Source organism: Pipistrellus kuhlii, unplaced genomic scaffold (genome assembly GCF_014108245.1).
Source record: "Pipistrellus kuhlii isolate mPipKuh1 unplaced genomic scaffold, mPipKuh1.p scaffold_m20_p_7, whole genome shotgun sequence".
Taxonomy (NCBI): domain Eukaryota; kingdom Metazoa; phylum Chordata; class Mammalia; order Chiroptera; family Vespertilionidae; genus Pipistrellus; species Pipistrellus kuhlii.
In genome coordinates this window covers 46,086,839-46,113,907 of record NW_023425573.1, presented here as the reverse complement: position 1 = coordinate 46,113,907, position 27,069 = coordinate 46,086,839, and the positions used below count along the sequence as shown (strand labels likewise).

The 27,069-nt window shown below is 39.5% G+C and overlaps 1 protein-coding gene across 3 annotated transcripts in view; it reads right to left on the bottom strand.

The window, feature by feature from the left end:
* IFIH1 (interferon induced with helicase C domain 1) overlaps positions 1 to 10,585 on the bottom strand; it is a 54,379-nt gene extending 43,794 nt beyond the window's left edge. The window contains exons 1-2 of one of the 3 annotated variants that reach the window (XM_036421680.2): positions 9,721 to 10,585; positions 2,131 to 2,290 (exon numbers count right to left, since the gene is read on the bottom strand). In XM_036421680.2, coding sequence (XP_036277573.1) covers positions 2,131 to 2,290; positions 9,721 to 10,176 — 616 coding nt within the window. In that variant the 5' untranslated portion in view covers positions 10,177 to 10,585. The remainder of the gene's footprint in view (positions 1 to 2,130; positions 2,291 to 9,720) is intronic. The other 2 variants (XM_036421679.2, XM_036421678.2) reach the window with 2 other exon arrangements.
* Positions 10,586 to 27,069: the final 16,484 nt, after the last annotated feature.

Sequence of the window (27,069 nt, the reverse complement as noted above, 5' to 3'; positions counted from 1 at the left end):
CATGGGCTGCCTCCTACCCACCCCATACTAGGGATCAAGCCTGAAACCTGGTCATGTGCCCCAATCTGGAATCAAACCAGCAACCCTTTGGTGCACAGAGACTGCTCAACTAACCGAGACATACCATCCAGGGCTGAAAAGAACTTTTTATACAGTTAAGCCTTGTTGTGGAAACAGAAGCAATGGCAGTAGAAACCCTGGATCCTGCTTGTAGACAGATCATGGAGTTACTTTTTGGATTTTGAAAGCTGGATTGACTAAGTTTGACTGAGCAAGCACCCTCCCCACCACTTATTCCTTCAATCATTCATAATAGAAGGATAGCTTCAAGATCTCTGGAGATTTTCATTTTGTGGTGGTCTTGAACATATGACACTGCAAAGCATTAGGGTGAAGATAAAAGAACTCTACCACAAATTTTTAGAGCTTTTTAATACCTCATAATAAAAATATTGTTATTTTCTTTTTCTCTGTCTCTCATTATATATGTAGATAAATAGATATAGATATATATACTTCTTTTTGTATATGTATATCTGTATGTATATTTCAAACCATTGGGCAGTATTAAGCTATTTACTTCATCCTATCTAATAAAGAAGGAATTTGCTAATTGACCCTCAAGCTGTTGCAAAGATGGCGGCGCCCACAGCCAATAAGGAGGGAATATGCTGACTGCCCTGCCCTCAAAGATGGCAACCCCCACAACCACAAGATGGCAGTGCCCAGTCCCCTCAGCCCCCTACCTACCCAGGGCCAGCCCAAGGTGCAGGCAAGCCTCAGATGATGGCTACCCAGCTGCCCAGGGCCGCCTGAGGCTCAGGTAACCAGGGCCGGCCAAGGTTTGTGCTGCTGGCAGTGGCAGCAGCAGAGGTGTGATGGGAGCATCACTTTCCCCTGATCACCAGGTCACCTCCAACACTTGAGGAATCCCAGACTGTGAGAGGGACTTGGCTGAGGGACCCCACTCCGGTGCATGAATTTTTGTTCACCGGGCCTCTAGTATAATATAAACATATAACATACTATTAATAATTTAGTAACTATACTTTCATTTTGCATAGATAACTTAGAAAATAGTTCACTGGGTATCTTATTCCATTAGAAAGTGTGGTATATGGGGGTAGGGAATTTGTGTGTTTCTTTGAAGTCATGTTCTAGCTCCTACCACAGTGTCTGGCTCATCCTTGGCACTCATGAAGTATTAGTTGAATGGCTGACTGAATGACTAAAAGAGTTGACATGAGCTTGAAGTGGTTCTAAGTCATTTATACCAATTAATTTTCAATTTGTCTTACATTTTTTTTTGAAAACAGAGGATATGAACTCTGAAAAAAATATGGCAGTTTAAGTGTTACAAATAATACATATGAAATGCTATCAAATGTTAACTTTTGTTATTGTAATTGGATAATTTTTAAAAACTCACATGAAGTGATATTGAAATATGTTAGATATTATAGGCCATTTATCAAGTATTTAATAAATTCCTTTAAAATGTATACAAATACCCAGGAGACTGTGCAGCAGAGTTGTAATACCATTACAGTTTCTTCCCATTTATGTGTATATGTTCAATGTTTAAAATGACTCGATAAAAACTTCAGGCAGCCGAAACGGGTTTGGCTCAGTGGATAGAGTGTCGGCCTGCAGACTGAAAGGACCCAGGTTTGATTCCTGTCAAGGGCATGTACCTTGGTTGTGGGCACATCCCCAGTGGGGGGTGTGCAGGAGGTAGCAGATGGATGTTTCTCTCTCATCGTTGTTTCTAACTCTCTATCCCTCTTTCTCACTCTCTGTAAAAACTCAATAAAATATATTAAAAAAAAAAAAAAACCTTCAGGCAATTGCCTCATTTCTAAAATAAGATAGATGGCTGGTGGAAAGAGTGTTTGTTGGACTGGGAGTCAGCTGCCAATACTATCAACCATTTTTACTGATTTTGTGGTTTCTGTAAGTTAACCTTTTCCTCATTCGTAAAGAGGATAGACGAGATGATCCCTCAAATCCCCTTCCATTTTGAAATTTTGATTCTAAGTTTCTTACTGTTCCGTCTTGTGTCTATGAGCTTCATTAAACTCTATCACCAGGCAAAACGTGCAAACCCTTCCCCCGGAGAGCGAAATGTACCTGCACTGCTGTCCGCGCCTGTTAGCTCCTGGGCTAGTGCTTCGTTCTCTGTCTCCCTTAGAACAGTCACAAACGCAGAAAACCAGTTTTCTTTCTGCACAATCCTTCTCAGCAGCTCTCTCACACCCGCCTCATTCCCATTCTTTTCTGCAGCGGAAACCTGTGATAAGAGAAAAGCAGAATTAAAAAAGATCACACATCCTCTGAAGGAATTTAAAAAGGAACTAGCCTTTAGAAAAATTGAGCAATTAAGCACAAGAATAAATAAAGACTTATTTCAAACGCTAAACCAGCAGGGCCACTTGCAGCAGGAGATATTTTACGCAGTCGTTCTGAATAAGGGGTTCAAAAGAAAGGGCCTTTCATGTCTAGCCATTTTACGTCTGTTTGCATCAATCTCTGTCTGTATTCCTAGGACCTGATTTTTCCTTTTAACTCTCAGAGTCTGCAAATGGAAAATAAATCATGGTATTTATTTCATATCATGAGAACATTTTATTTCTATATAGATTCCTTTTTCTAAGTAAGGATCAGAATTATTTCTACATCTATTTGTTACAAACCTTACCTTTCATTAAATTTCCATTTCAGATTAATCTAAGCAAATCTTTCTACATGTGGGTCATTTATGAAATGATTATCATAGTGCATCTCCCCAATTAGTAATATAACACCAAACATTTGGAGAAAAGAGTGATACAAGCCACATTTAAACCAGAAAAGCAATCAGACCCGACATCATCAGCTTCTGTGCCATTAGGCAGGCTACTCTATCTCTCTGGGCCTCAGTTTCTACATGTGCCAGCTAAAGCAACTGAAAAGAAATGTCAGGCCCTAACTGGTTTGGCTCAGTGGATAGAGTGCCAGCCTACAGACTGAAGCATTTCCGATTCAATTCTGGTCAAGCGCATGTACCTTGGTTGCAGGCACATCCCCAGTAGGAGTTGTGTTGGAGCCAGCTGATGGATGTTTCTCTCTCATCGATGTTTCTAAATCTCTATCCCTCTCCCTTCCTCTTTGTAAAAAAAAAATCAATAAAATATATTAAAAAAAAAAAAGAAGAAGAAATGTCAGGCATTTTCCATCCTTGCTGCACTAGAATCACCTGGGGAGCTTGGAATTACCTGATGTCTGGGATCTACTCCCCAAAAGTCTGATTTATTTTTGTCTATTCTGGGAAACTAGAAAAAAATATTAATCCTCACCTGAGGATATTTTTTCATTGCTTTTTAGAGAGAATGAAATAGAGAGGGAAAGACAGAAAGAAATATCAATGTGAGAGAAACACTCCATTGGTTGCCTCCTACACATGCCCTGACCAGGGTCAGGGCTGAAGAGGAGCCTGCATGCCTTTTACCAGAATCAAATTTGGGACCTTTCAGTCCGCATTGGAACCCAGGCCCCTTCAATCCTCAGGCCAGGACTCTATCCACTCAACCAAACTGATTAAGGCTAGGAAATTTTTTAAAAAGCTGATTTGGCTCTGTGGGTAGAGCGTTGACCTGCATCCTGAAGGTTCCTAGGTTTGATTCCGGTCAAGGGCACATGCTTGAGTTGCGGGCTCAACCCCCAGTGTGGGGTGTGCAGGAGGCAGCCGATCAATGATTCTCTCTCATCATTGATGTTTCTCTCCATTTCCCTTCCTCTCTGAAATCAATAAACATATATTTTTTTAAAAAGCACTTAGTAATTCTAATCAGCATCTTAGATAAGAAATACTGACCTAGTTACTCTCAAAGGTCCTTTTCAACATTTGCTCGTCTTCTGCTAGTACATGTGTAATTTGGATTGTTTAGCTAGATTAGGTTTTCTACAAGATTTATGTATTTCCTAGTCCCTATAAATATATGAATAAACTTTTAAAGTCAGGGATTTGTACTCTTGGAACAATGTCTGGCACAGATTCAGCTATTGTTATGGATGACCAGGAAAAATAACTGTACCTACCTTTACAAACATTTCACCAGTGAACACTACTTAGTACAGAATAGTTTCTGAGGATATTTTAGTCTTATTAGCTAATAGTTAATTATATATATATATATATATATATATATATATATATATATGTGTGTGTGTGTGTGTGTGTGTGTGTGTGTGTGTGTAAAAGTCTAACATGCTAAGTGTCTGACCAATCGGTTGACTGGCTGGTGGACCACTTGACCACTCACTATGATATGATGCATACTGACCACCAGGGTGCAGATGCTTTGACTGGTAGATTAGCTTGCTGCTGGGGTCCTGCTGATTGGCACTGGGCGAGATGGGCAGGACATGCCCTAGAGCCCTCCCGAGGTTCCTCCCTGGCTTGCCATTCTCCATCAGCACCAGGACTGGGTGAGATGCCTCAATCACCAACATCTGTGCACAAATTCCTGCACTGGACCTCTTATAAAGGCTTTGTATATATTAACCTAGCAACCCTAAAGAATGTAACAATATGAACCCATTTTACAGATTAAAAAAAAGTTCAAGGTGCAGAGAAGTCCAGTTACCTCCCCAGGGACACACAGCTAAGTAAATGGTAGAGGTAGAAGTGGATCCAAGCAATTGACTTCAATGCTATCTTCCTGTACTATAATTATAGGCAATAGTTGTCTCTAATTTTAAATTCATTTCCTGGCAAGAAGGTTTAAAATGCCTACTTTAATTTCATAAATTGTATGTGATTTCAATTCATCTCTCCCACAGCATTTACTAAGCAGATTATTGCTTATTTCTTACCTTTTTCTCTAACTTCATTCATCTCCTACTAAAAAGTCTTTGTCTTTGATGGTGTTTGTAATCTCCTTATTATTATCAAGTAATTTAATCACAAAGAATTTCTCTAAAAACTAGTCAGACACTGTAATAAATACTTTGATTAAAAATCTAAGCATTTTATATCCACTAAATTTTCTTTAACTCTTAATGAGTTTTATTGTACAATAAAATTATATTTATCAAACTTGCTTTGCGCTTACTGAGTTCAGGCATTTAAGGATCCTTATGCCATTATTTCCTATATGTATTTTTATTATTTGAATGTAGAGGTACATATAATACCTGTACAATTTTGTCAGCTTCATCAAGATTCTGAGTTTTTAAGGAATATCCTCCTTTGGAGTGCTAGAAAAAAACATCAATACCCTTTGAAGCAACCACCCATTCCTTTTAACTGATTCTGTTCTCCTAAAACACAGTAAAGATATTAGATTCAAACATATGATTGCTGAAATTCTTGGGAGGTAAATATTTAGCTTTGAAGCTGCAAGGGGATTCCATTCTCCATACACTAGTCCCCTCTACCCATATATCACAGCTTGTGAAAATGGTCCAAGGTTTAACTTTGTGTCCCATGATTACCCAAAGAAACTTATGTAATTGATTTACTTATTCATCAATTTAGTTTGAATTTATAGATTGGCAGAAAAGTAGTGAAAAGTTTGGAGACTAATAAAGTTCAGGGAGCTTATGTTGCAGTGTTGATAAGTGTTCATTCTTCCAACAAATAGAGAAAAAGTGTCTAGCTTATACTAAATACTGCTGTGAATATTGGTGACTAAGCAATAAGTACAAGAGTCTCTTTATGGATCATTATAATAGAACTAGAGGCCCAGTGTACAAAATGTGTGCACAGAAAAGGGAGTCCCTCAACCTGGCCTGCACCCTCTCCAATCTTGGATCTTTTGGGGGATGTCCAACTTCCTCTCGCAATCCTAGACCACTGGTTCCTAATCTAAGGTGACCAGACATCCCAGTTTTGGTGGAACAGTCCCAATTTTTAACAATTTGTCTTGCGTCTTGCGGAATTTTATAAAAGTCCAAAAGATTTAAAAGATTCTTTCCAAAAATCGGACTTTTTTAAAACGCCGCAGGACACAGGACAAATTGTTAAAAATCGGGACTGTCCCACCAAAAGTGGGACGTTTGGTCACCTTATCTTAATCGCTCGCCTGCCTGCCTGCCTGATTGCCCCAATCCCTCTGCCTACCTGCCTGATCGCCCCTAACCACATCTGCCTCATCCCACACCTGGGACCCAGTATTCCCTCCTCTAACTGGTCACAGACACTGGGTACCTGGGCTTCCTTTCTGTTGGCTGGCCACTGGCACCCAGGACCTGGGCCAGCTTTGCCCTGCAGGCCGCAGCCACAGGTGCTCAGGACTGCAGGGTGTGTGGCTTGTCCCTTTCCCAAGCTGGTCCACAGACGTAAGTGTAACTGCTAGTGCCTGGGACCTCAAGGTGGGCAGCTTGTTCCTCTCCCAGGCGTCAACCTGGCTGGTCCCCATTCCTCTCTCACAAGCACATTTGTGCCTGGCTGGTCCACATTCCTCTCTCCCTGTGTTGAGTGTCTGAGCTATTACAGTGTGAAGGTGTGAGGGTGTGACAACCATTTGCATGTTAACTCTATTATATAGGATGATAGCTAACTGTAGGGAATTCCCCTGTACTGATATGCTTCTGTTTTAGGATGCTTATTGGACATTTTGGCCCATTCATTGACTAAGACAGCAATGAACTCTGGAAAAGAAGGGATCACATAAACTTTTCCTTAATGTCTTAATATCAGTCTGAAGAGAGGTAACTAAAAGGCCAAGTAAAATATGCCTACTGGAAAACAGAAAAAGAAATAAAAGAAAATATGATTTTTAAAGTTTTAACAACTACTTAGTTGAATGCTACTTTATGCTGTTCAAAAATCAAATTTTGAATTCTTATGTTTATTATCCATCTATTCCCCAATGCCCGATATGGTTCATCATATCATATGTTTGTATCACTCATTCAAGACAACTCTTTGGAAATAAATGATCAATCACTTAAATATTAATCTATCACTATTTATTAAGTACCGACCCTATACCTCATCTTGTCTAGGTTCTGGGAGCTTAAATATCAAAGTTATAGTTTCTTCTTCAAATCACAGTTTAATCCAGGGACTTTAAGAATCAGATCTCAATTTCAACATGGGAGATTTACCTAAATTCTCTAATTTCTCTAAATTCACAAGGAAACATAATCAAATGAATGATAAAAAAGTCATCATCATCATCATCAGATTTTTACTATTTATACAACTTTTTCATAAACATGATTTTGGGTTCACTAATATAATGAGTTAGAGGAGAAATTATTACTATATTAATTCTCATGGGTAATCTTAGGATCAGGGAACTTAAAATTCCAAATTCCCATGCTTTTCTCATTGCACTTTGCCATTCTATGTAATAAAAGCCTAATATGCAAATTGACCAAACAATGGAACGACCAGTGGAACAACTGTTCACCCTGACACGCACTGACCACCAGACAGCAGATGCTCAATGCAGGAGCTACCCCCAGCCCTCAGGCCACAGGCCAGCCAAGGTGGGTACCAGCCAGGGCCCCTTGATCACCCAGCTGGTCACCCCACGAATTGACCCTTATTGTGGACCAGGCCTAGGGACCTTACCCATACATGAATTTTGTGCATCAGGCCTCTGGTTTAAGATAAGCATTCATTAATGACCTTGATGCCAATAGATTCTTCTAAACCGAGAGTGCCCTTCCCATCATCCACCATAGCTTATTTTTTATTCTGATGATACAATTGAAATTATGTTTACAAAAAAAATTCCAGAATCTCACAGAGACAGTATTTCTCCTTAGAGAGCGTCGGATGCATAGCTCCTTTGTCTTTCTGGGCCTCCTTTGAATTATGAACCTGGGGGAAGAGTTTGGATTGCTTTGGCCTTAACCGTTATCAGTACACAAATGTCCTCTTACTCTATATTTTCTTTGTGTCAACTCCCTTGCATTACTGCTAGCTGCCTCCAAGCTTGCCAGAATCAAGAACTTGGATAGAATCTAGCTGGAGGAAATTCAACCCAGGCAAGACAAAAGTGACGCTGATAGGCAGAAGTATTTAGAGTAAATAAGGAGAAGTGCTGTCTCGCTGGCAATCCGGACGCCATCCCCACCAAACACAAACAGCTTTGTGGTGTTACTGGACTCTGTTGCTTCTGGACTTCCTAACAGCTACTGTGGCTGGAAATGCCATCTTCCATCTCCAGCTGGCTGGAAGGCTGCATACTGTCTTCCAAATTAAGATTCTGCCACAGTGATGTACACATTTGTCACATCCAGCTGGACTACGATAATGCGTTCTAGCTGGTTCTCAATACACAACACTACGTAAACGCTACAGACAACAGTGTAAAGTAATTTGCTTGTTGGGAAAACCAGCCATCAAAATGAGACGCGTGCTTAGGTCTTTGGACAGGCCGCATGGCTGTCAAGTCTGCAGAGGAGTATTAACTTCAAAGACTAAGTCACATCAGAGGCTGATATGAGTCCAAGGCCCAAAACTTTGTAATGAGGATAGAAACAAGTAATAAATCAAAGAGAAAGAGTGAATGAAAGAAAATGTCAAATTCATAGCATTGTAGACGAAGCTTTTGATTTTTAGTCTGCCATTTCGCTGCTTGCTTTTCAAAATAAGACTTTGACCTATGATTGACCCTGAATGTCTGATTTAAATGGGTCATCATTTCTACACTTCCTGTAGAACATTCTTACTCGCTGAAATAACAATGAGCAATAGAACATTACATTAAGTGTAAAGTCACTTGAGAAATTCACCTGTCAAAATACCTAGAAAACTCACTACTCCTTCAGTAATATGAAAAATTACAACTAGAAACATATTTTCTCAATAAATTATCTCTAATTATGATTCTCAGAGAATGTTGAAACTTCAGAAAGAAAAAAAAAAAAAACATGTGTATTATATGTAATTTCCCTATTTGGAACAGGACTAATTGGCATAATGTGTAATATTAGCCAGAGATTGGCAAATATTTTCTCTAAAGGCCAGATAATAAATATGTAGGCTATGTGGGCTATATGGTCTCTGTCCAAATGCTCTTGAACTGCAAAAGCAGTCATAATATATAAATAGATGAGCATGACTGTGTTCTAATAAAGCTTTATAAACACTGAGCACTTACCAGTATAAATCTAAAAATCATTCTTAGGTTTGGGTCTTGGCAAAACAAAACAAAACAAAACAAAACAAAACACAGTAGCAGTCTGGATTTAGCCCATGGGTCATATTTTCTGATCTCTGTTGTATGGAAGTACATTAAATAAGACATAAAATTCCACACCGTCAGGCCCTAAATCACTAGCTCTGCCACAATCTTCCTAAAAAAACTTGGGCAAGTTATTTAACCTGCCTCAGTTTTCCCATCTGTAAAACAGAGTAAATAACATTATACACCTCAGTGGATTATTCTGAACATGAATTCTGATAATACATTTTTGAAAAATAGACTAACTGCACATAGCAAGTGTTCATTACATATTCTCTATTAGCACACATTGTTTTTCTAGAATTAACTCTGTAGCTACTTTTAACGCAAGGATTAGAAGAAGAAAAAAAGCCTTTTAATGTGTTTAGATGTTTAAAGTTATGTTTTATGTGACTAGATCGTCTCTTCCAGAGGAAGGAGGGATCCAGATTCACCCAGAGATGTCCAGGAACGTTTGGAATGGGGCAAATCAATGGACCTGCCACAGGTTGCAGAATCTGCCTCACAGGCCAGCCCCACCTGAACCGACACCTACCCGGCTTCTGTCTTCAACCGTCAGCAGCTCCACTGCCACACACCTGTCCAGGACATCCCTGACCAGGAGCTTCTCCACCAGGGTGGGCTGGAGGAGGCTCAGCAGTTGGAAACACTCGTCGTTGGCGTTCTCGCTGGACGGAGAGGGCAGGTCGGTGAGCTCGGGGTCCATGTAGCGGGCGGCCAGCGGGTTGCCTGCCCTGCGGAGGGCCTCCACGAACACGCGGGTCCAGCCCGGGGGCCAGCCCCCCTTCTCCAAGGTGCTCAGGAGCAGCTCCGCGGCGCCGATGTTCCCGTGGGTGGTGGCCTTGGCCTGGATCTGCTCCTTCAGCTCCGCGGGCAGGAAGGTCAGGTAGTCCAGCACAGGCTCCACCTGGATGTACATCCTCACCCTGGCCCGGAAGCACGCGAGGAGGTAATGGAAGTTCTTGTCTGCAGAATGCCCGTTCGTCGTCATCCTTCCTTCTCAGAGGAGGGAGAGAGAGGTTCTCCCAGGTAGACGGGTTGCTCTTCTCTGCTCAACAGGTGCTGTGCGCCCCGCGCCTCGGAGCAGCAGGCTGTGCAGCAGGTGCCTGGCAGCGACCGGGCTGCCGCAGAGCCCCCGATGGTCCCGCGGGGAGGGCGCCCCTGGCAGGAGGGCAGGTGGGCAGGAGGGCAGGTGGCAGAGGGGGTGGGAACCCAGCTGCAGATTCACTGAGCGGAGCGGCCTCTTGGCCTCTGCAGTGCTCGCCGCGGGCCCAACCAGCCAGCTCCCCTGCGCATTCCAGTGGGAGCTTTAAACCCAGTTTCTCATCTGGTTTCTGTTTCGATTCCCCGCTCCGTCAGTTTCCAAACGTCAAGGCGCCGGGCGGGGAGTGGCTGCCGGGTCCGGGAGGGACACCCTTTGGCCGGATCTGGGACACCCTTTGGCCAGCCCAGCGCTTTGGCCCGGGCGCAGGAAAGGAAAGCGAACTCCCCCCGGGGTGAGGCAAGCGCGCCCAGCAATGCCCTCCCTGCTGGGATCCCGTCTCCCCTGCAGGATTCCGCCTCGTCCATCAGACTTCCCCTCAGCCCTCTGCACCACCCCCTGTCAGCTGTGAAAGCTCCTGACTCGGGACTTTCCAGCCTGTCTGAAGGTGAAGAGAAACTGGTGCCATCAGGAAGGAGTCCGCGTTGGTGGGGGAGTGCAGGCAGGTTCTGCCCCGCCAGCCAGCGTGGTGAGACCGCCAGGGGCAGGTGGAGAGAGGAAGTTTCCAGAGAGGTGTAACCCCAGAACCCCAAGATGAAGGGATGTCTGCACCCTTTCTGGATATGAACCCCATGTCCTGCGGGTCCCCGAGAAGGAAAGTTGTCCTCTGGGAATTTCTGAGTGGGTACAAAAAAGAGTGAGTCACGATAAAGGTAAACTTTAGTCCCTCGTTTGTAGATTGCAGTATTTATTTTCTGCTTTGACCAGGGCCTGGGGATAGACAGAGAGGGACTTTAACCACCAACTCAATCTAGGAGGGAGCCAAGATTGAAGGTTTCCTATTCCAGCAGGGACATTCCCACCATTTTCTTTAATATACAACTTTCCTTTAATAAAACAAAACAAAATCCCCAGCAACTTATTTTTGACATAGCTGCCATTCTTTTCTTGGACTCAATACAGCAAGTTTTGGCTGAGGCAGCTAGGAACTTAATTAGCAACTAATGTACCAACTTGTAGTAAACATCAACATTTGTCTATGTCATGACGGGGAGAGGAAAAAAAAAGACACCCACACTGAAAAATGGCAGCTTCATTTTAGTGCGGAAGCCATATAAACATGAGCCCTTGGGGTTGCGGCTCAGGCATTCTGCCACCCCTGGTGACTGCAGGTGGCAGTATATATGCTTCCTAAGGAGAATCCCATGGTTAAGAATTATGCGGAGGTTGGAGGAGGGGTCATTTAAGCTATGAAAAAGATGTATTTAGGAAAAATAATTTGTTAGCAAGCTCATTCAGTGACGCTTGTCTAGGCCATGCTTTCGCCTGTATAAAGGAAATACAGTAGGGTGAAAAGGGTACCCCTGTGCACTGTTGGTGGGAATGCAAACTACTGCAGCTACAGTGGAAAACAGTATGGAGTTTCCTCAAAAAATTAAAAACGGAACTGTCTTTTGACTCAGTGATCTCACTTCTGGGACTATAGCCTAAGAATATGGAAACTCCAATCAGAAAAAAAAAAAAAAAAAAAAAAATATATATATATATATATATATATATATATATATATATATATGTGTGTGTGTGTGTGTGTGTGTGTGTGTGTGTGTGTTTATACAGCTTTATTTACAATAACCAAGATCTAGAAACAGCCCAAGTGCCCATCGACAGATGAGTGGATAAAAAAGCCACGGTGCATCTATACCATGGAATACTACTCGGCTATAAAAGAACTCTTATCCTCTGAGACAGCATGGATGGACCTGGAGAATAGTAGGCTCAGTGAAAGAAATCAGAGAAAGACAAATATCATATGATCTCACTAATATGTGGAATCTAAAGAACAAAATAAATCGATGAACAAAATGGAATTGGAAGCAAGGAAACATGGAACAGACTGGCCAGTGCTTGAAGTGGGGAGGGGTGTGTGTGACTGGATAAAGAAGGTGAATGGATTACCAAAAGAACATATATGCATACCCCACGGACAGGAACAATAGTTTGGTGAAGGCCAAGGAAGGTGGAGAGTAGTGGTAGACAAATGGAGAGAAAAGGTGGACACTTGCAATTATGTCATTTTTATTTATTGATTTTCAGAGAAAGAGAGAGAGAGAGAGAGAGAGAGAGAGAGAGAGAGAGAGAGAGTTATGCATTCATTGGTTGATTCACATATGTGCCCAGACCAAGCAACCTATCACCACCTTGGGGTATGGGTATGACACTCTAACCAACTGAGCTACCTAACCAGGGTGAAATCTATCACAACTTTATTTTTTATCTTTAGGTGTTGTTGTTTTTTTTAACTAACTTTTTAAAGAAAGAGGAAGGGAGAGGGAGAGAGAGAGAGAGAAAAAGATTTATGTGTGAGAGAGAGTAATAAGGTGCCTCCTGCAAGCCTCCCTCGTTCCCTTCCTGGGCAAGTGTCCAGATCAGGAATCGATCTGATAACTTTTCAGTGCACAGGACAACACTCAACCAACTGAGCCACACCAGCCAGGGCTCTACCATAATCTTCATTGCACCTCTTCTGGAGGAAGAATGTTGAAGAGACAAAAGCCAAACCACAACATCTCGAATGTATCTTTTCTCTTTACCTATATTTTTGCATCGTGATTTACTTTATTTTTGGCCTTTTGTTCGAATACTTGTTAGTTTCTTCTAACAGCTATCATTTTCATCTTTCCTTTTGTTTTCTAAATGTAAGTTTCTGTTTCCTTTCTCCTTTGAGGTGGAAAATCCTGCTGATCTCTTTTTCTTTTTCCTAGACTCAAAAGACACACTTCAGTCTCCATCAGTTTAAAAAGCCCCCCTGTAGCATTTTGTTCTTTAAGTAATATGCCAGGAATATACTAGATTACTACTGTTGTCCAACTTTTCATTTGAGGTTTCTACAATTAAAAAATAGTAAACATCATAGCTGCACTTTTTTTTTGACAAGCCAGAGATACAACTTAATGGCCATACATAGCAGGAATGCATTTTCCAAAGAAAATGACAACAAATTCAATTTAATAAGGGAATCTTTTAAAGAATTATTATTATTTTCCTTCATTAGCTTACTAATTGTATCAGTGAAGAGCCTATTCTAATTTCAAGTTAGCCTAGCAATATAGATTTATGGTGAAGCATAAAGACTCTGAACTCAGGAAGCCAGAATTCACATCTCAGCACTGTCTATAATTGCTGAGTGATCTTGAGAAAATCACCTCAAATTTCTCAGTTGTAAAATGAGAATGATACTAGTACCCCGTCATACGGTTGTTAAAAGGATGGATTGTAAGTACTTAACATCAAGCCAGGAATATTATATTTGCTCTGTAAGTGACTGTCAGCATTCTTACACAAACAATGGATAAGAGATAGTACTATCCCCCAAAGAATATACACTTTAACAACTAGCCATGTAATTAAATTTCTAGACAGTATCCCTTTTTGAAAAAAACAGAAGTTGATATGCTGATTTAGCAGAAAAGTTTATCAAAAGATACTGCCCTAGCTTTATGTCTCAAAAACAAAAGTAGGCCCAAAACAGAAAGAGAAATTTTGACAATGTTTACCAGACCGTGATACACATTTAATTGCTTTCTCCAACTCAGTAATAAAGTCTGGTTTTAAAAGCTTTTCTATATGACAAAGTGTGTCACCCCCACCTCCACCCCTACCCCACAAAAAATCAGGAATCAGTAGAAATTTTTTCCAAATGCTTCCTCCATAAGTTGTCTTTTCAAAAACATTTATTTGCACTTGTGTGTGTGTGTGTGTGTGTGTGTGTGAAAAGTATCTTTACCTCAAAGGCACTGCCTGGCCTCAAAGGTACTTCCTTTACTTGATTTAAAATAAGGGCTTAAGAGCAAACTATAGTAAAGTGTAATTAGAGTGCCATTGTCTTTTCCTTGAAACCCAGGTTGACATTGAGCTGGTAGACAATTTGGAGTGAGCTCTCTCAGCCCGCAACCATTGGAATTGAGGGGGTGCCTGTTCTACTTCTTAGTACCCACCCTATAGAATTAATTAAATACTCTTAAATATTTAATTATCTTAATTAAATATTGAATTTAACCTCTGAAATGTTATAACTGGCAAGGTTTTGAAGTAGGAGTAGGAGTGCTGTGGAATGAGTTATTGGAATCAAATATTGGGGTAAATCAAACCAAACGTTTGAATTGCTAAATCACAAAGGCTGGAACTAAAATTAAAAAAACAACAACAAAGCACTATCAATTATAATATTTTTATGATTAATACACTCAATCATATCAATTACATTTAAAAATCTTTCATCTTCATCTGATTCCTTAGTTTTTAATGTTTATTTGTATTTTATGTTGTTATTATAGTTGTACATGCAAAGATTTTCTAAATAAAGAGGCAAATATTTACTAAGGTTCATGTTCAAAGATTTTTACTGATAGGGATCAAGAACAAAGAACTTGAAGATCACACTGTAGAGAACCTCAAAAAGGCTGGAGATTGTGATGAGTTTAAAGAGTAAGGTTATGAAGGCTGGAGGAGGAAGATATGTAGGTGGAATTTCAAGTTAGCCTAGCCATATAGATTTGTGATGAAACATAGAGACTCTGAGCTCAGAATTCTGGAAAGGGATGGGTAATTCAGCACTTAGATCTTGGAAGTACTAGAGCATGCCAAGACTCTGGTGATATTATTGCTTTATGACAAATGACAGTAAGTCAACACATGGAACCTGAATATATTTTATTTCCTATTGTCAAGACATGGTGTCCAGACATGTTCTTGAATTGAATATTTTAAATTCTTTATTTAAAAAATAGTTTATCCTGTAGACATTTCAGGCAGGATATCAAATAATATTGGAGATTTATGAATTACTAATAATTTCATTATCCAGAGATGGGCATTTATAATATTTTAAGTGTATTTCCCACCTTATTATGTGTGTGCATGCATGCATACCCTCCGCATTTATTCAACAGAGAGTAAACTGAGATAGTCTCAACTGTGGAGAAGAGATCTCGAAGGAAGAGTTCTCTGTAGGAGGATGGTGTTAACAGGCCAAGAGGAGGAAGAACCTGTGAGAGCTTCCTGTGCAGGGATGGCCAGGATATTTGGGCAGCAATTCCTAACATTAAATAACAAGTTTATTCCTGTAGTGCACTTGTACTGACCTTCCTCAGTTCCAGATCTCTCATAAGAGTCTGCTAATATAAGAGACTTGTGTTGTGGTGGTTTGGTTAATAAAGGAGGAGAGGGAGGTGGTGGCCCTGTGCTGTGCAGCAGAGCTGCATAGAAAGAAAGTGAATCTGAAGCAAGTGAGGCAAGAAGTTTGGATTAAGAATTTCATCCAAGGGAGACAAGGAGAGCATAATCCTCCAGGGATCTTCTAACCTGTGAGGAACTGAGCCAGACCTCCATGCTCTGTGGGATGGAAAGGGCCCTCTCAGTAGATGTGCTTTTGGTTGCAAGGCAAAGCATGGCTGACTCAATGTGGCTCAACCAGAGGGATTGATTTTTCTCTCCTAAGATGAACCTGTGATTCATTGAGGTCAGAACTCGGATAACGTTCTGTAATTTTATTGGTTTTTTTCTCTCAGGGTTGCAAAATGGCCACAACCACTCCAAACCTCATTTCTTCCTCCAACTTCAGTTAAAAGTTGCTTGGTTGCTATGCTCCCACTTACCTCCTCCCAACATGGATGTGGAAAAATATCCCAGGAGTCCCCCAGCTGAATTTATTGTATATCTCATTGGCTGGGACTGGGCTGTGCCCACATCCCCTAAAATAAAGTGCTACTTACTCAAAGCATGTAAAATATCTAATTTGTAATAATAAAGCAGTGTTTGTCCAGCCATTTTATTTAAATACTAGAGGCCCGATGCATGAAATTTGTGCAAGAGAAGGCCTTCCTTTCCCCGGCTGCTGGGATCAGCTTCCCTCTGGCACCCAGGACCCAGGCTTCCCTTGTGCCCTGGCTTCATCCAGAAGGTCATCTGGAAGGATGTCTGGTCGAATCAGCATATTACACTTTTATTGTTATATATTAAAATATAAAGATAATATAAAGATGGCTAGAAAATTTGTTCTTCAGGTAGTTTCCCTATTTGAGCACACTCATTACCCTGAAGGTTATCCCCAAAAGGAAGAACCAAAGCAGTCATTCAATTTTCTTATGGCAGCAAAGTAAGCTAGGAAATGATTGCAAGCCTAGCTCCATATTAGATTCACATGGAAAGACGCACACACCTATTCATTGTGTCAGAATCTCCGTAACTGGAACTTTAATGTCAGTTATTTTTCCTGTCAATTCCACTTGTGATTCCACCCTTCAGCTAGAGCTGAGAACTAGAAATTAGGGCCAACTCAGAGTACAGTGGAGTCTCCTTACTCACAACGGTTATATTCTATAAAGTTATAGGGAGCACTGAATTAGAGAATACTGCACCATGGCTCCTGGAGAAATCCAGAATTAGATTCCTACAAGCTTCTGGTCACAACATTTATTAAATCAATTCATATATAACCCTGCTTTCATATGGGTGTTTCTGTTTAAAGACACCTGTAGGTGTTTCTCTCTTTCTGTGTCCAGCATGGAAAAAGAGCAGATCCAGTTCCTGAGTAGAGGAGCTGGGGATTGAGAAATAAAAGAAAGAGACCAGACAACAAGATAGAAAGAAAAAGCTGGGAGCTGTGTGGGACTGCTGTTCTTTCTGATGGAGGGACAGGGCCCAGAGCCAACACAGCAAGTTTATTTTATACCCCCAGTACCAGGGGGTTTCACCAGAACTTAGGATCAAAGGAGTTTATTTGCATTCTCGAGTAGGCCCTAGCGTACCTGGTGCTTAACTAGATTTACATATCAAAGTTACATCCCTGACAGCAGGGCTGAAATGAAGGCCAAGCTGATAACACTCTAGCCTTTTTGGCAATGCATGTTCCCAGGGTGTGGCTTTGCATGTCGCCTTGAATTCAGCTGATAATAATTTAAAGAATGCCCATGTGCCTTCCCAGGGGGCCCTCTACAGCATCTTATTTAATATATGTTGATGCATTAACATTGAATTCACGGTTAGCAACACTGTAACATACCTGAATGAAGCTTATCTGACATTTTCTCTGTGACATTCTCTCTGAAGAGTTGTCTAGTGTTTTCCTGTGCTTAGAAACACTAGATAATTCTTAGAACTATTCATTTTTAAAGACATAAACCACCAACAAAAATGCAAAAAATTGGCAGCAAATATACCATGAAAAGGACACATGTTTATAGTATTAGAACTGAAATTAAAAGTCTGAGTATCTCCTTGTTCAATCTTAGCTGGAAAATGCACATCAGACAATTCAAATTTCACTGCTCTGCACATACCCACCAATGACTGTAAAAGCATCAAAACCAATGATTTGGGGGTTAGAAAATAAATTTTAGCCAATAGGTTGATAGTTTCTTGGTCTAACCAGGAAGCTTTAGGAAATTCAATTGTGCTTTTTAGACACATTCCTGAATCATTCATACTAGCTCAGTTTAGCTAAAGCTATAATATAAATGAACATAGATTTTCAACTATTTATTAAAAATGATGCTGTAGCTTGGAACACTTATCTGCCAAATCCATTGACCTAGGCATTGTCAGATATTTGCTAAGAACAAATGAAATCTATTACGCATCATACAAAATATAGACCTTCATGGCCGTAACAGCATGGACACTTCAGATTGCAAATCTCTAACTTATGTTTGGAAAAATTTGACCACATATGAATTCAACTAAAAAGGTCACCTAATGTCTGTAAAAAGAGAAAGTAACAAGGAAATCTGACTCTGAGTGACTGGAAAAATTTTTACTTATCTCATGCCTCACTGTTACCCAGGTCCTTGATAATTCTCCAACTTACAGTTTAGCAAAGAGAAAGAGGAACAGAAGGGGAAGCCCTATATCACGAATACTGTCTTGCTTACAGTAAATAAATGAAATTTCTCATACTTTATCAACCATAAAGAGGGAAGTAAGAAAGATTATCAGGAAATTCATATTCCACGCAACATTAAGCTCAACTACACAGCCACTGTTATTGCAAGTTTATTATGCTCTAGGTGACCAATATTCTAACGACTTTGAGGAAACTTAATGTAACATAGTGATACTATAGAAGGTGATGGAGAGGCTAAATGGACTAGGAGGCTTTGGGCCTGAATTCAGCTTCAAAGAAAGCAGAGTTTTATTGGCTATATATTTTGGAGTTCCATATTTTGGGGAAGATGTTTGAAAACTTCTGTGCTAGGAGATTATAACATCATTCATGTGTGAAGATTTTTTTTTTTAATCCCCACCTGAGGATATGCTTAGAGAGAGGAAAAGGGAGAGAAAGAAAAACTTGGGATCAAACCCACAACCCACGTATGTGCCTTGACAGAAATCAAACCAGCAATCTTCTGGTGCACAGAATAATGCTCAACCCACTGAGCCACTCCAGCCTTACAAAATCAGAGCCTTCTCAAACTGCCTCACACTTATATAGGCCCAACCACTAGCAATATGAGTTCTGGGTAATCAGCTGCCTTCACCCATCAATTTTCCATAGAGCCAAATAACTGTGAGAGAAGCTGGGCAAGTTCTAGGACCAGTATACCATATTGTTGAGGGATGGAAAGAGACTTTAATTATATTATGTGCTATAAATGTTATAAGTGAAAGAATGCATGAGTAAAATCAGCAAAGGAATGAAAAGATGACAGACTGATTTATTGAGGTTCCAAATTATATCACATTATATAAAATATTATATTAAAATGTATAATTTAAATTTATCATTAAAATTAAATAAATTTAAATGTTATACTTCAAAACACTTTAAAATATTTTACAAAAATGCATCTCGATTATGCCTAAAGAACTAATTTGTCCCCCCCTCTGAATTTCTAATTAGAATGTGTGTGTATATCTGTGTTGCATTTTCACATCTGTATGTAGATTCGTGTTGAGAGTGCATAGATTTAACAGCTCCTGGGGAGCTGCATAGTTCTTCCTACCCCTTAGATAGAACTGGTACAAAATTTTAGAACTTTAGTGCAAATGGCCATTTCATTGATTCTCCCTCAAATGCAATAAAAACATTAAGAGGACATATTTTCCCATGAGATAGATTTTTAAAAAATTATAGCGGAGTCTAAATTACTTTCTTACTATAAATGTTCCAATTAAAATACTTCAAGATGACTGATGATGGTTTTTATAGTTTGATTAATGTAAGTAAGGCTTTATAAGCATGGGCTGAGTGAAATCTGATTTTATACATTCAGAAATGTTTTGTTTTTCAGGAATAGACTTCCTATGTATACGTACATATGCAGCATGTTGTTAATTAGGAATTAAAAATAATATTTAATATTTGTGGAACACCACAGTGAATTATAGAGAACACCTGAGCTTCATCACAAAATGAATTCTGAAAGCTAGACCTGCTTCTCTGGGAGGGGTGGGCAAGCTCTGTCTGTGGCTCTTTGTATTTCCTGAAACCTTAAGGACAGCGTCTCCTCTGGCGAGCCCTCAGACAGAAAGCAGCCCTGGGCGGTTTCAGACATTCCGCTGTATTCACTCCCTTCTCAGAAAGGAGCTCAGAGAGGAAGCCTCCCCTCGCTTTCTTCCTCAGGCTCTTCTCTGCTGCAGCGGCCTGCTGGTGATGGTGTTGCCTCTGCCGCCACCTTGTGGAGTTTTACTGTTAAATCTTAACTATGTCAAACTGGTTGGGTTGGTTTCAAAGAAATAAAATTGTAATTATGTACAACTATATATATATATATATATATATATATATATATATATATATATATATATAGTTGTACATAATTAGTTGTATATAATATATAGTTGTATATAATATATAGTTGTATATAATATATAGTTGTAATAATATATATATATTATTTTTTTTGCAGGTAACAGAAAAAAGAGTCAATCTGTATAACTCAATGGGAAGAAAAAACCATGGGTATAATTAAGTATAAACTTAAACTATTCTATTTTATAAAAGCAGAAAACATCATAAGGAGGACTAATTGATTTTCTAGTAGGAATATCCCCATTGTGCAAAGGAAGAACCAAAATTCATAGAAGTTGCATTATGTTGCCCAATGTCACACAGTCAACAGATGAACTAACTTGGAGTCAAGCATCGACCTCTAAAATATTTATTGCATAGTTTCTTTGAGTTAGTATAGACAATAATGAAGAACCAATTGTTTTAAAATATAGATTTTATTATTCCAGTGTGATGCGGGCAATAGCTCAGGAGATGACTGCCATTGAAAAAACAGTTTGTTGTTGGGTCCAAGACGAGGGGGCGCACCAAATCAGGTATGGCCACAAGGGAGAGCACCAGAGTCAGTGAAGAGGCAGAAGAATCAAGAGGAAGCTGGGCCAGAGCCTTAATTTTAGTTTCCATGGGAACAGCAAGGTAAAAGGGGGTTAGAATTGGCTAGTTTGCATAAGTTCAGCAGGCTCTGGGGCGTACAGGCTCTCCACAGTTGCCTGGTCTCTGCCTCTGGGGAGAGTAGTGTAGAGGAATACTGCCTCTTGGAGTGTAAGAGCCAAAATGAAGAGAGATAGTTCAGGGTATGGGCTCTGGATTGGTTAGTTTATCTGTACAAGAGCACACTCCCTGTGATTCGTTTGCTCTCCAAGAATTGGCTAATCATGGGAGGGGGCGTCTCTCTCTCTCTCTCTTTTTTTAGGCAGCTTTCTTATTTATTTATTTATTTATTTATTTATCTAAATTTTTATTAATTTGAGAAAGACAGAAACATTGACTTGTTGTCCCACTTATTTATGCATTAGTTCATTGGTTGATTCTTGTATGTGCCCTAACCAGGGTTTGAACCCATAACCTTGGCTTATCAGGATGATGCTCTAACCAACTGAGCTACCAGGCTAAGGTGGGCAGTAACTTTCCAGTCAGCCAGGCCCCAGATGCTAGAACATCAAGAACACAGAAAAAAAGAAAATATAATGAATACACCAGTTAACATACTTTTTTTTTTTAAATAGGGAACATATGTGAATGAATGAAATCAGTGGAGTTAATAAAAAGAAATTGTCCTAACTCTGATATTGGTATTACTTTACTATCTGCATGATATAGTTAACTGACAGTTTTCTACATGAATGTTTCCCAAATAGCAGTCAGGAAGAAATATCAAAGGCAATCTAAAAACTATGATAGGTTTTAAGCTTGAAGATACAGGTTCTACTTACTTAATCCTTTCAAATTAAGATCATTATCATTTAATTTTCAACATTATATTGAAAAGGCTATATTTTAGGCACATGGTTTTCTAATAGAAGTCAGTTTTGGTTCCTTATAAACAGTTTTCACTTTATGTGCACATTTATTAAAAATAATGTATAGAAAGACATTTTACACAGGAACTGAAATTTAAATATTTGATTTTTATTACCCACATGCTCAGATATTTTCTATGCCCCTACTAATCCATTTTTGGTACTTTTTCTTCATTTAATTATGTTTTCTGATATCACTAACTACCATTTCTGCAATTTATGAGCAAACGGTATCCTAAAGATTCTGTTGCTAGGTTACATCCTCCTTCCTCCCACCTTCCCATTCCTTTTCCCTGGGCTGGTTGCCATAGTGCCTCTTGTAATGGGTGGCTCTGTTGTAGTGTACCCCGAATCTCACAAAGGACGTCTCAAAAAAAGTCGAGTTGTAGAGTCATTTATTAAAAGCCGGCAGCTGGTGAGGGGCAAAAGCGCTCCAGACCTCACAGTCCTGAACAGCTCGCCACATCAGGCTTATATTGGCAGAATATCGCAAAAGTATTGATTACATCTTTGGGTCTGGAATGAAGAACCTGTTTTGAGAAAAAAGAATTTTTTTGCAGAAGCGAAATTGAGCAACTTTATCTGAAGTTTCTACGAATCACTGAATCAACAGAAACGCATTATCTGGGACCACTGGGCAATTTAGAATAATTGTGCTGTCCAGATTCTGGGATCACTGAGTCAACAGGAATGCACTACCTGTAGCTTCTGAGGCAATTTAGGATAATTGAGCTGTTCTGATTCCGAGACCACTGAGTCAACCGAAACTCAGTTATCTGTAGCTACTGAGACAATTTGGGATAATTGAGCTGTCCTAAATCCCAGAAGAATGTGCTTCCATGACCAGTGAGACACAATCAATGGAATATTTAAACTGCCATCAAGGGAGTATTCAATTATACGTAAGTTCAGAAAATCAAAATAACTCTTCTATTATTTTAGCAAGCAAATGAATATAGAAGCCAAATAGCAGGTTAAATTAAGATTAAAAACTGCAGTTTCTACCTGAGATAATTGCTACCATACTTCAGTTCAAATCTGTATTGAAATGAAGGTGGCTGAATAAAAATCTAGGTTCTCTCTCATTCTCTTTTGTCTACATAACCTAGTTAGTTGCTCAAGCAATTATTGAAATTTAATTAAACAGAGTCACCATTCAGTAAAATTATTCTGTATTTACTTTATACAATGGATGTGGATTTTTGCCATACAGAAAAATTACGTAAGTTGACTCTCTAATTGAACAGCTGTTACATTTCGGCAGGATTATGAATGTATGATTGTTTCTTCATTGTATTGATATTTTCCACTAGCCTCTGAAGATCCATGCTCTATTCTCCTCTACTTTCTCCTGTTCCTTTACGGATGTAATCCATAAACTCCTTTTTCCTCTGGCTTCTGAGATCAGACAATGGAAACACTGGCAGGACATCAGAGGCAGGAATGAAAGTGAGGTTCTAGTATTCCTTTTCCAGGCTCCCTTCCATTTAGTTCATTTGCAACACAAAGAGTGTTCTCTCCAGATAATAACCTTTTTGAAACCTTGATCTCAGGTTTTTTCAGTCTCTACATAAATAAATAAATTTCTGTAGTGTAAGCCACCCAATCTCTGGTATTTTGTTATGGAAGCAAGCCGGCTAAGGCATCGTATATAGTTTCTCAAGCTACATGAATTTAAAAATTGCCAGAACCATTTGCAAATATAACAAGTTACACTTTTAATGTCATAAAGCTACTTCTACTACTCATTACTTTTTTTATGAACAACGATGTCAAAGAGGCAATGATTTCTTTGGTCACTTTCACTTTCATCATCAGCATTAGTAATTAATTTTCATTTTAGGTCTACTTTGGAACAATACCTTCTACTAAGTTCTCCACTGCTTCTCTACAGGTGCTGCATATGTACCAAGTGGAGAATAACAAGGTTCATCAAAATGTAGATGCCGGATGGTTGGTAGGCACCCTTACTAGCTAAACTATTTACTCTAGCTAGCCTCTTAGATCAACAACCTACCTGACATTGTCACCAAGTATCACAGATGTCTCAAATCTAACATGTCCCATATTGATTTTTTATTTGGCCATCCCAAACTCCATTCTTCACCATTGACAAAGATAAACAAAGACCTTAGTTAAAGTGATAAGGATGAGTTTAATCAGTAATGTACTATAAGTAATAGGAAATTAATAATACCAATAAAAAGAGTCCAGTGTGAACTGAACTGAATTTCGATTTGTATAGAGGAAATGAGGTATTTGAAAGGGAGAAACAGGAATAGAGAAAGGCAAGTTGGAGCTCTGTAGAGTGAGGGAAGTGAAAAACCACAAAAAAGCAGGAAGAGGGGCTTAGTCCTAGGAAACTCATCTGGGTTTCCTAACTGGTGCTCATTGCAGTGAGGCTTCTACCCTCTCACAAAAACCTGGAGTCAGGACCCTGTCTTCAGATATTGGCTGAACCAAACAGTAAAGTCTTTCGGAAGCCTTGAGTTTTGTCGAGTAGGCATTTTTAGGAAGCGAGGGCCGTCCTGGAGATGCACCTTTGAGGTGTCAGAAACCATGTCAGTGCTCGTCGAAGCCTTTATAGGCAAGGATTAAGGCCTAATCAAGAAGAGAGCTCAGAAAAACCTGATTAAAGTTTGGTCAAGGAGGGAATCTTTGTCACCATGTCAAGGGCAAATCCAAAACAAACAGTAATCCATGAGGGTCTATCTTAAAAATAGAAAATAATCTCACCACTTCTTACCATGTTAACTGCAGCACCCTGGTGACTACCAACATTTCTGAATCACCAACAGATGGCTAAGACATCCTCTTGCCTCTACACTAATCCCTTCAGTCTACTGGCAACAGAGTTGAGTGATCCTTTAAAACTAAGTGATACCATATCTCACTAAGGCCCCAACCTTTAAGTGTCTTCTTATCTCACCAGAATATAAAGTCAAGTCCTTACAATGACCCATGAAGGCTCTACTGGTCTGCCCCAATATTCCTGCACTGTAACCATTCTTATGCCTTCCACTCTACCTCATTCCTCACCAAATGCACCGACCTCATTCCTGATTCTTAACAGCCTTCTGCCTTAGGACCATAACTCTGGTTCTGGCTGGAATATTCTTCCTGTAGGTCCAATAACTACATCTGTAACTCATTTGTGTCCTTTAAGTCTTTGCTCAAACCATACCTTCCTAAAGAGGTTACTTTCAGCATCCTGTTTAGTACTGCAACTTACTCTGTCACCTCTCTAACCCTACCCCTGTTTTTATTTTCCTTTTGTCCCATAGTTTTTATCATCTTCTAACATACTATATAATGTTCTCATTATCTTTACTTACTATTGTCTGTTCTTCCTGTTAGACTATAAGCTCCACCAGGGCATGAGCATCTCCCCAACCCCACTGATGGATTTTTTCTTCACTAAACTAGTAGTTTTACATTGTGGATGTTCAATAGATATTTGTTGAATAAATAAATAACTTGACCTAAGTAAACTTTCTTAGTGATATAAAATAAGCTCCATGAATGTTGTTTTGCATTAGCTGGGTATGGCTATATGTCTTGTTACAGTATTTGGCATGGAACATAGAAATTATTTCTAAGACATAGTTAGGCTCTGACTCTGATGCTGAAGTTTACTGAGGAGCAGTACATTTTATTCTTGTCTCTCATGGCCCTGTTTCCCCACCTGTAAAGAGAGGGAGAAAGAAAATAACCACATTGCCTTAAAAGAGAGGTTTGGCTCAGTGGATAGAGCATCAGCCTGCGAACTGAAGAGTCCCAGGTTCGATTCTGGTCAAGGGCATGTACCTTGGTTGTGAGTACATCCCCAGTAGGGGAATGTGCAGGAGGCAGCTGATCAATGTTTCTCTCTCATCGATGTTTCTAGCTCTCTATCCCTCTCACTTCCTCTGTAAAAGATCAATAAAATATATTAAAACAAAGAGAAAATATTCACATAGAGGGAAAAAGATAATGAGGTGGCAACAAATAGAAAAGGAGACAGTACTTACATCAGTGATTATATTGTACTGATAAATGTAATGGATAAGCAAATATCTAAACTTATAATAAGACCAAAGACCACCAAGAATTGGAAAAAATACCACAAGTAGATATAATCACAAAAACTTTGTAGTTATCAGAAAGCATGGATCCTGTGTAAGAGAAATAATTAAACAAAATATGGCAAATATTAATAAAAAAAGCATGCATTTTTCTATTTCTCTACTTATTGACGTGCCATTTTCTACTCTTTAAACCCTTTCCTGTTATAATGTAAACTAGAGGCCTGGTGCACGAAATTAATGCACAGGTAGGGTGCTTAGGTTTAGAGAGAGAGATACTGCAGACTGGAGTTTTAAAAAGCCTGTCTGTATCTCATATGGTAGTGTACTGGAGGTAAAATAATTTTCCCTTTACTCTTTTAAGTTATGGGTTGAGATCAATCTCTAATAAAAAAAATAGATTAACAAGAGAAATAGCTCAGAAGTTTATTGACATGTATCCTCATGCATGCATTGGAGATACTCAGGGAAAAATGAATAACTCTCAGAGGTGAATTAGAACTTCATCTTAAATACCATCTTCAGCTAAAGAGAAAAGAAAAAGTATGGGAAAGACTATAGAAAAAGCAGAATAAATAAGTGCAAGATTTGTTATGTTGATTTAAGTCTCTACTTTCTCCATTTCTAATGGTGTCTTACAATATGAGGGACACTTTTAGAAACTTAGGTCCTGCTTTTAGGCAAATAAGCAGGAGAGTAGAGAGTTTTTATTATTTCTTTTCAATTGCCTTCAATTAAAAAAAAAGTTATGTGAAAGTGACATATTGGGGAGTGGCATATTCTGTGATCCTTTAATAAAAACTCTGGGTAGCTCTTTGTCTAAGAGATAAATTGCTAAGAACTACGAAGGATCTGATATTTTATCCTACTTGCAAGCTACTAAGTAGCCTGCTACAGTTTCCTAGAAGTTGACAGAAGGCATGAGATTCCTCTGTAGGAGACGAAGGACTTGATTGCTCACAGCACAATAGGGAGTGTGAACTTCAGACTCTCTTAGATTCCTGTGGCTCCCAAATTCTAGGAGGCAAATTGGAGCTGCTAGGCAGGTGCTGCACAAGCATTGGGTGTATATTGGAATGGAGGAATTTCACGCTTAGGAAAGTCCTGCTAGCAAACTTACCCAAACATTAACATGGAGGGAGAGATGATCTGCTATCTTCCAATAATCTCTCTGCCCTTGAAGGAAATACTATCCCTATGCTGGAAACTAGAACTTGTAAAAATGCAAGAGGACCATGGGGATTTGACTCCCATCATAACACAAATATAACGCATCTGTAAGGCTATTGTACTGAAGAGAAGATGCACA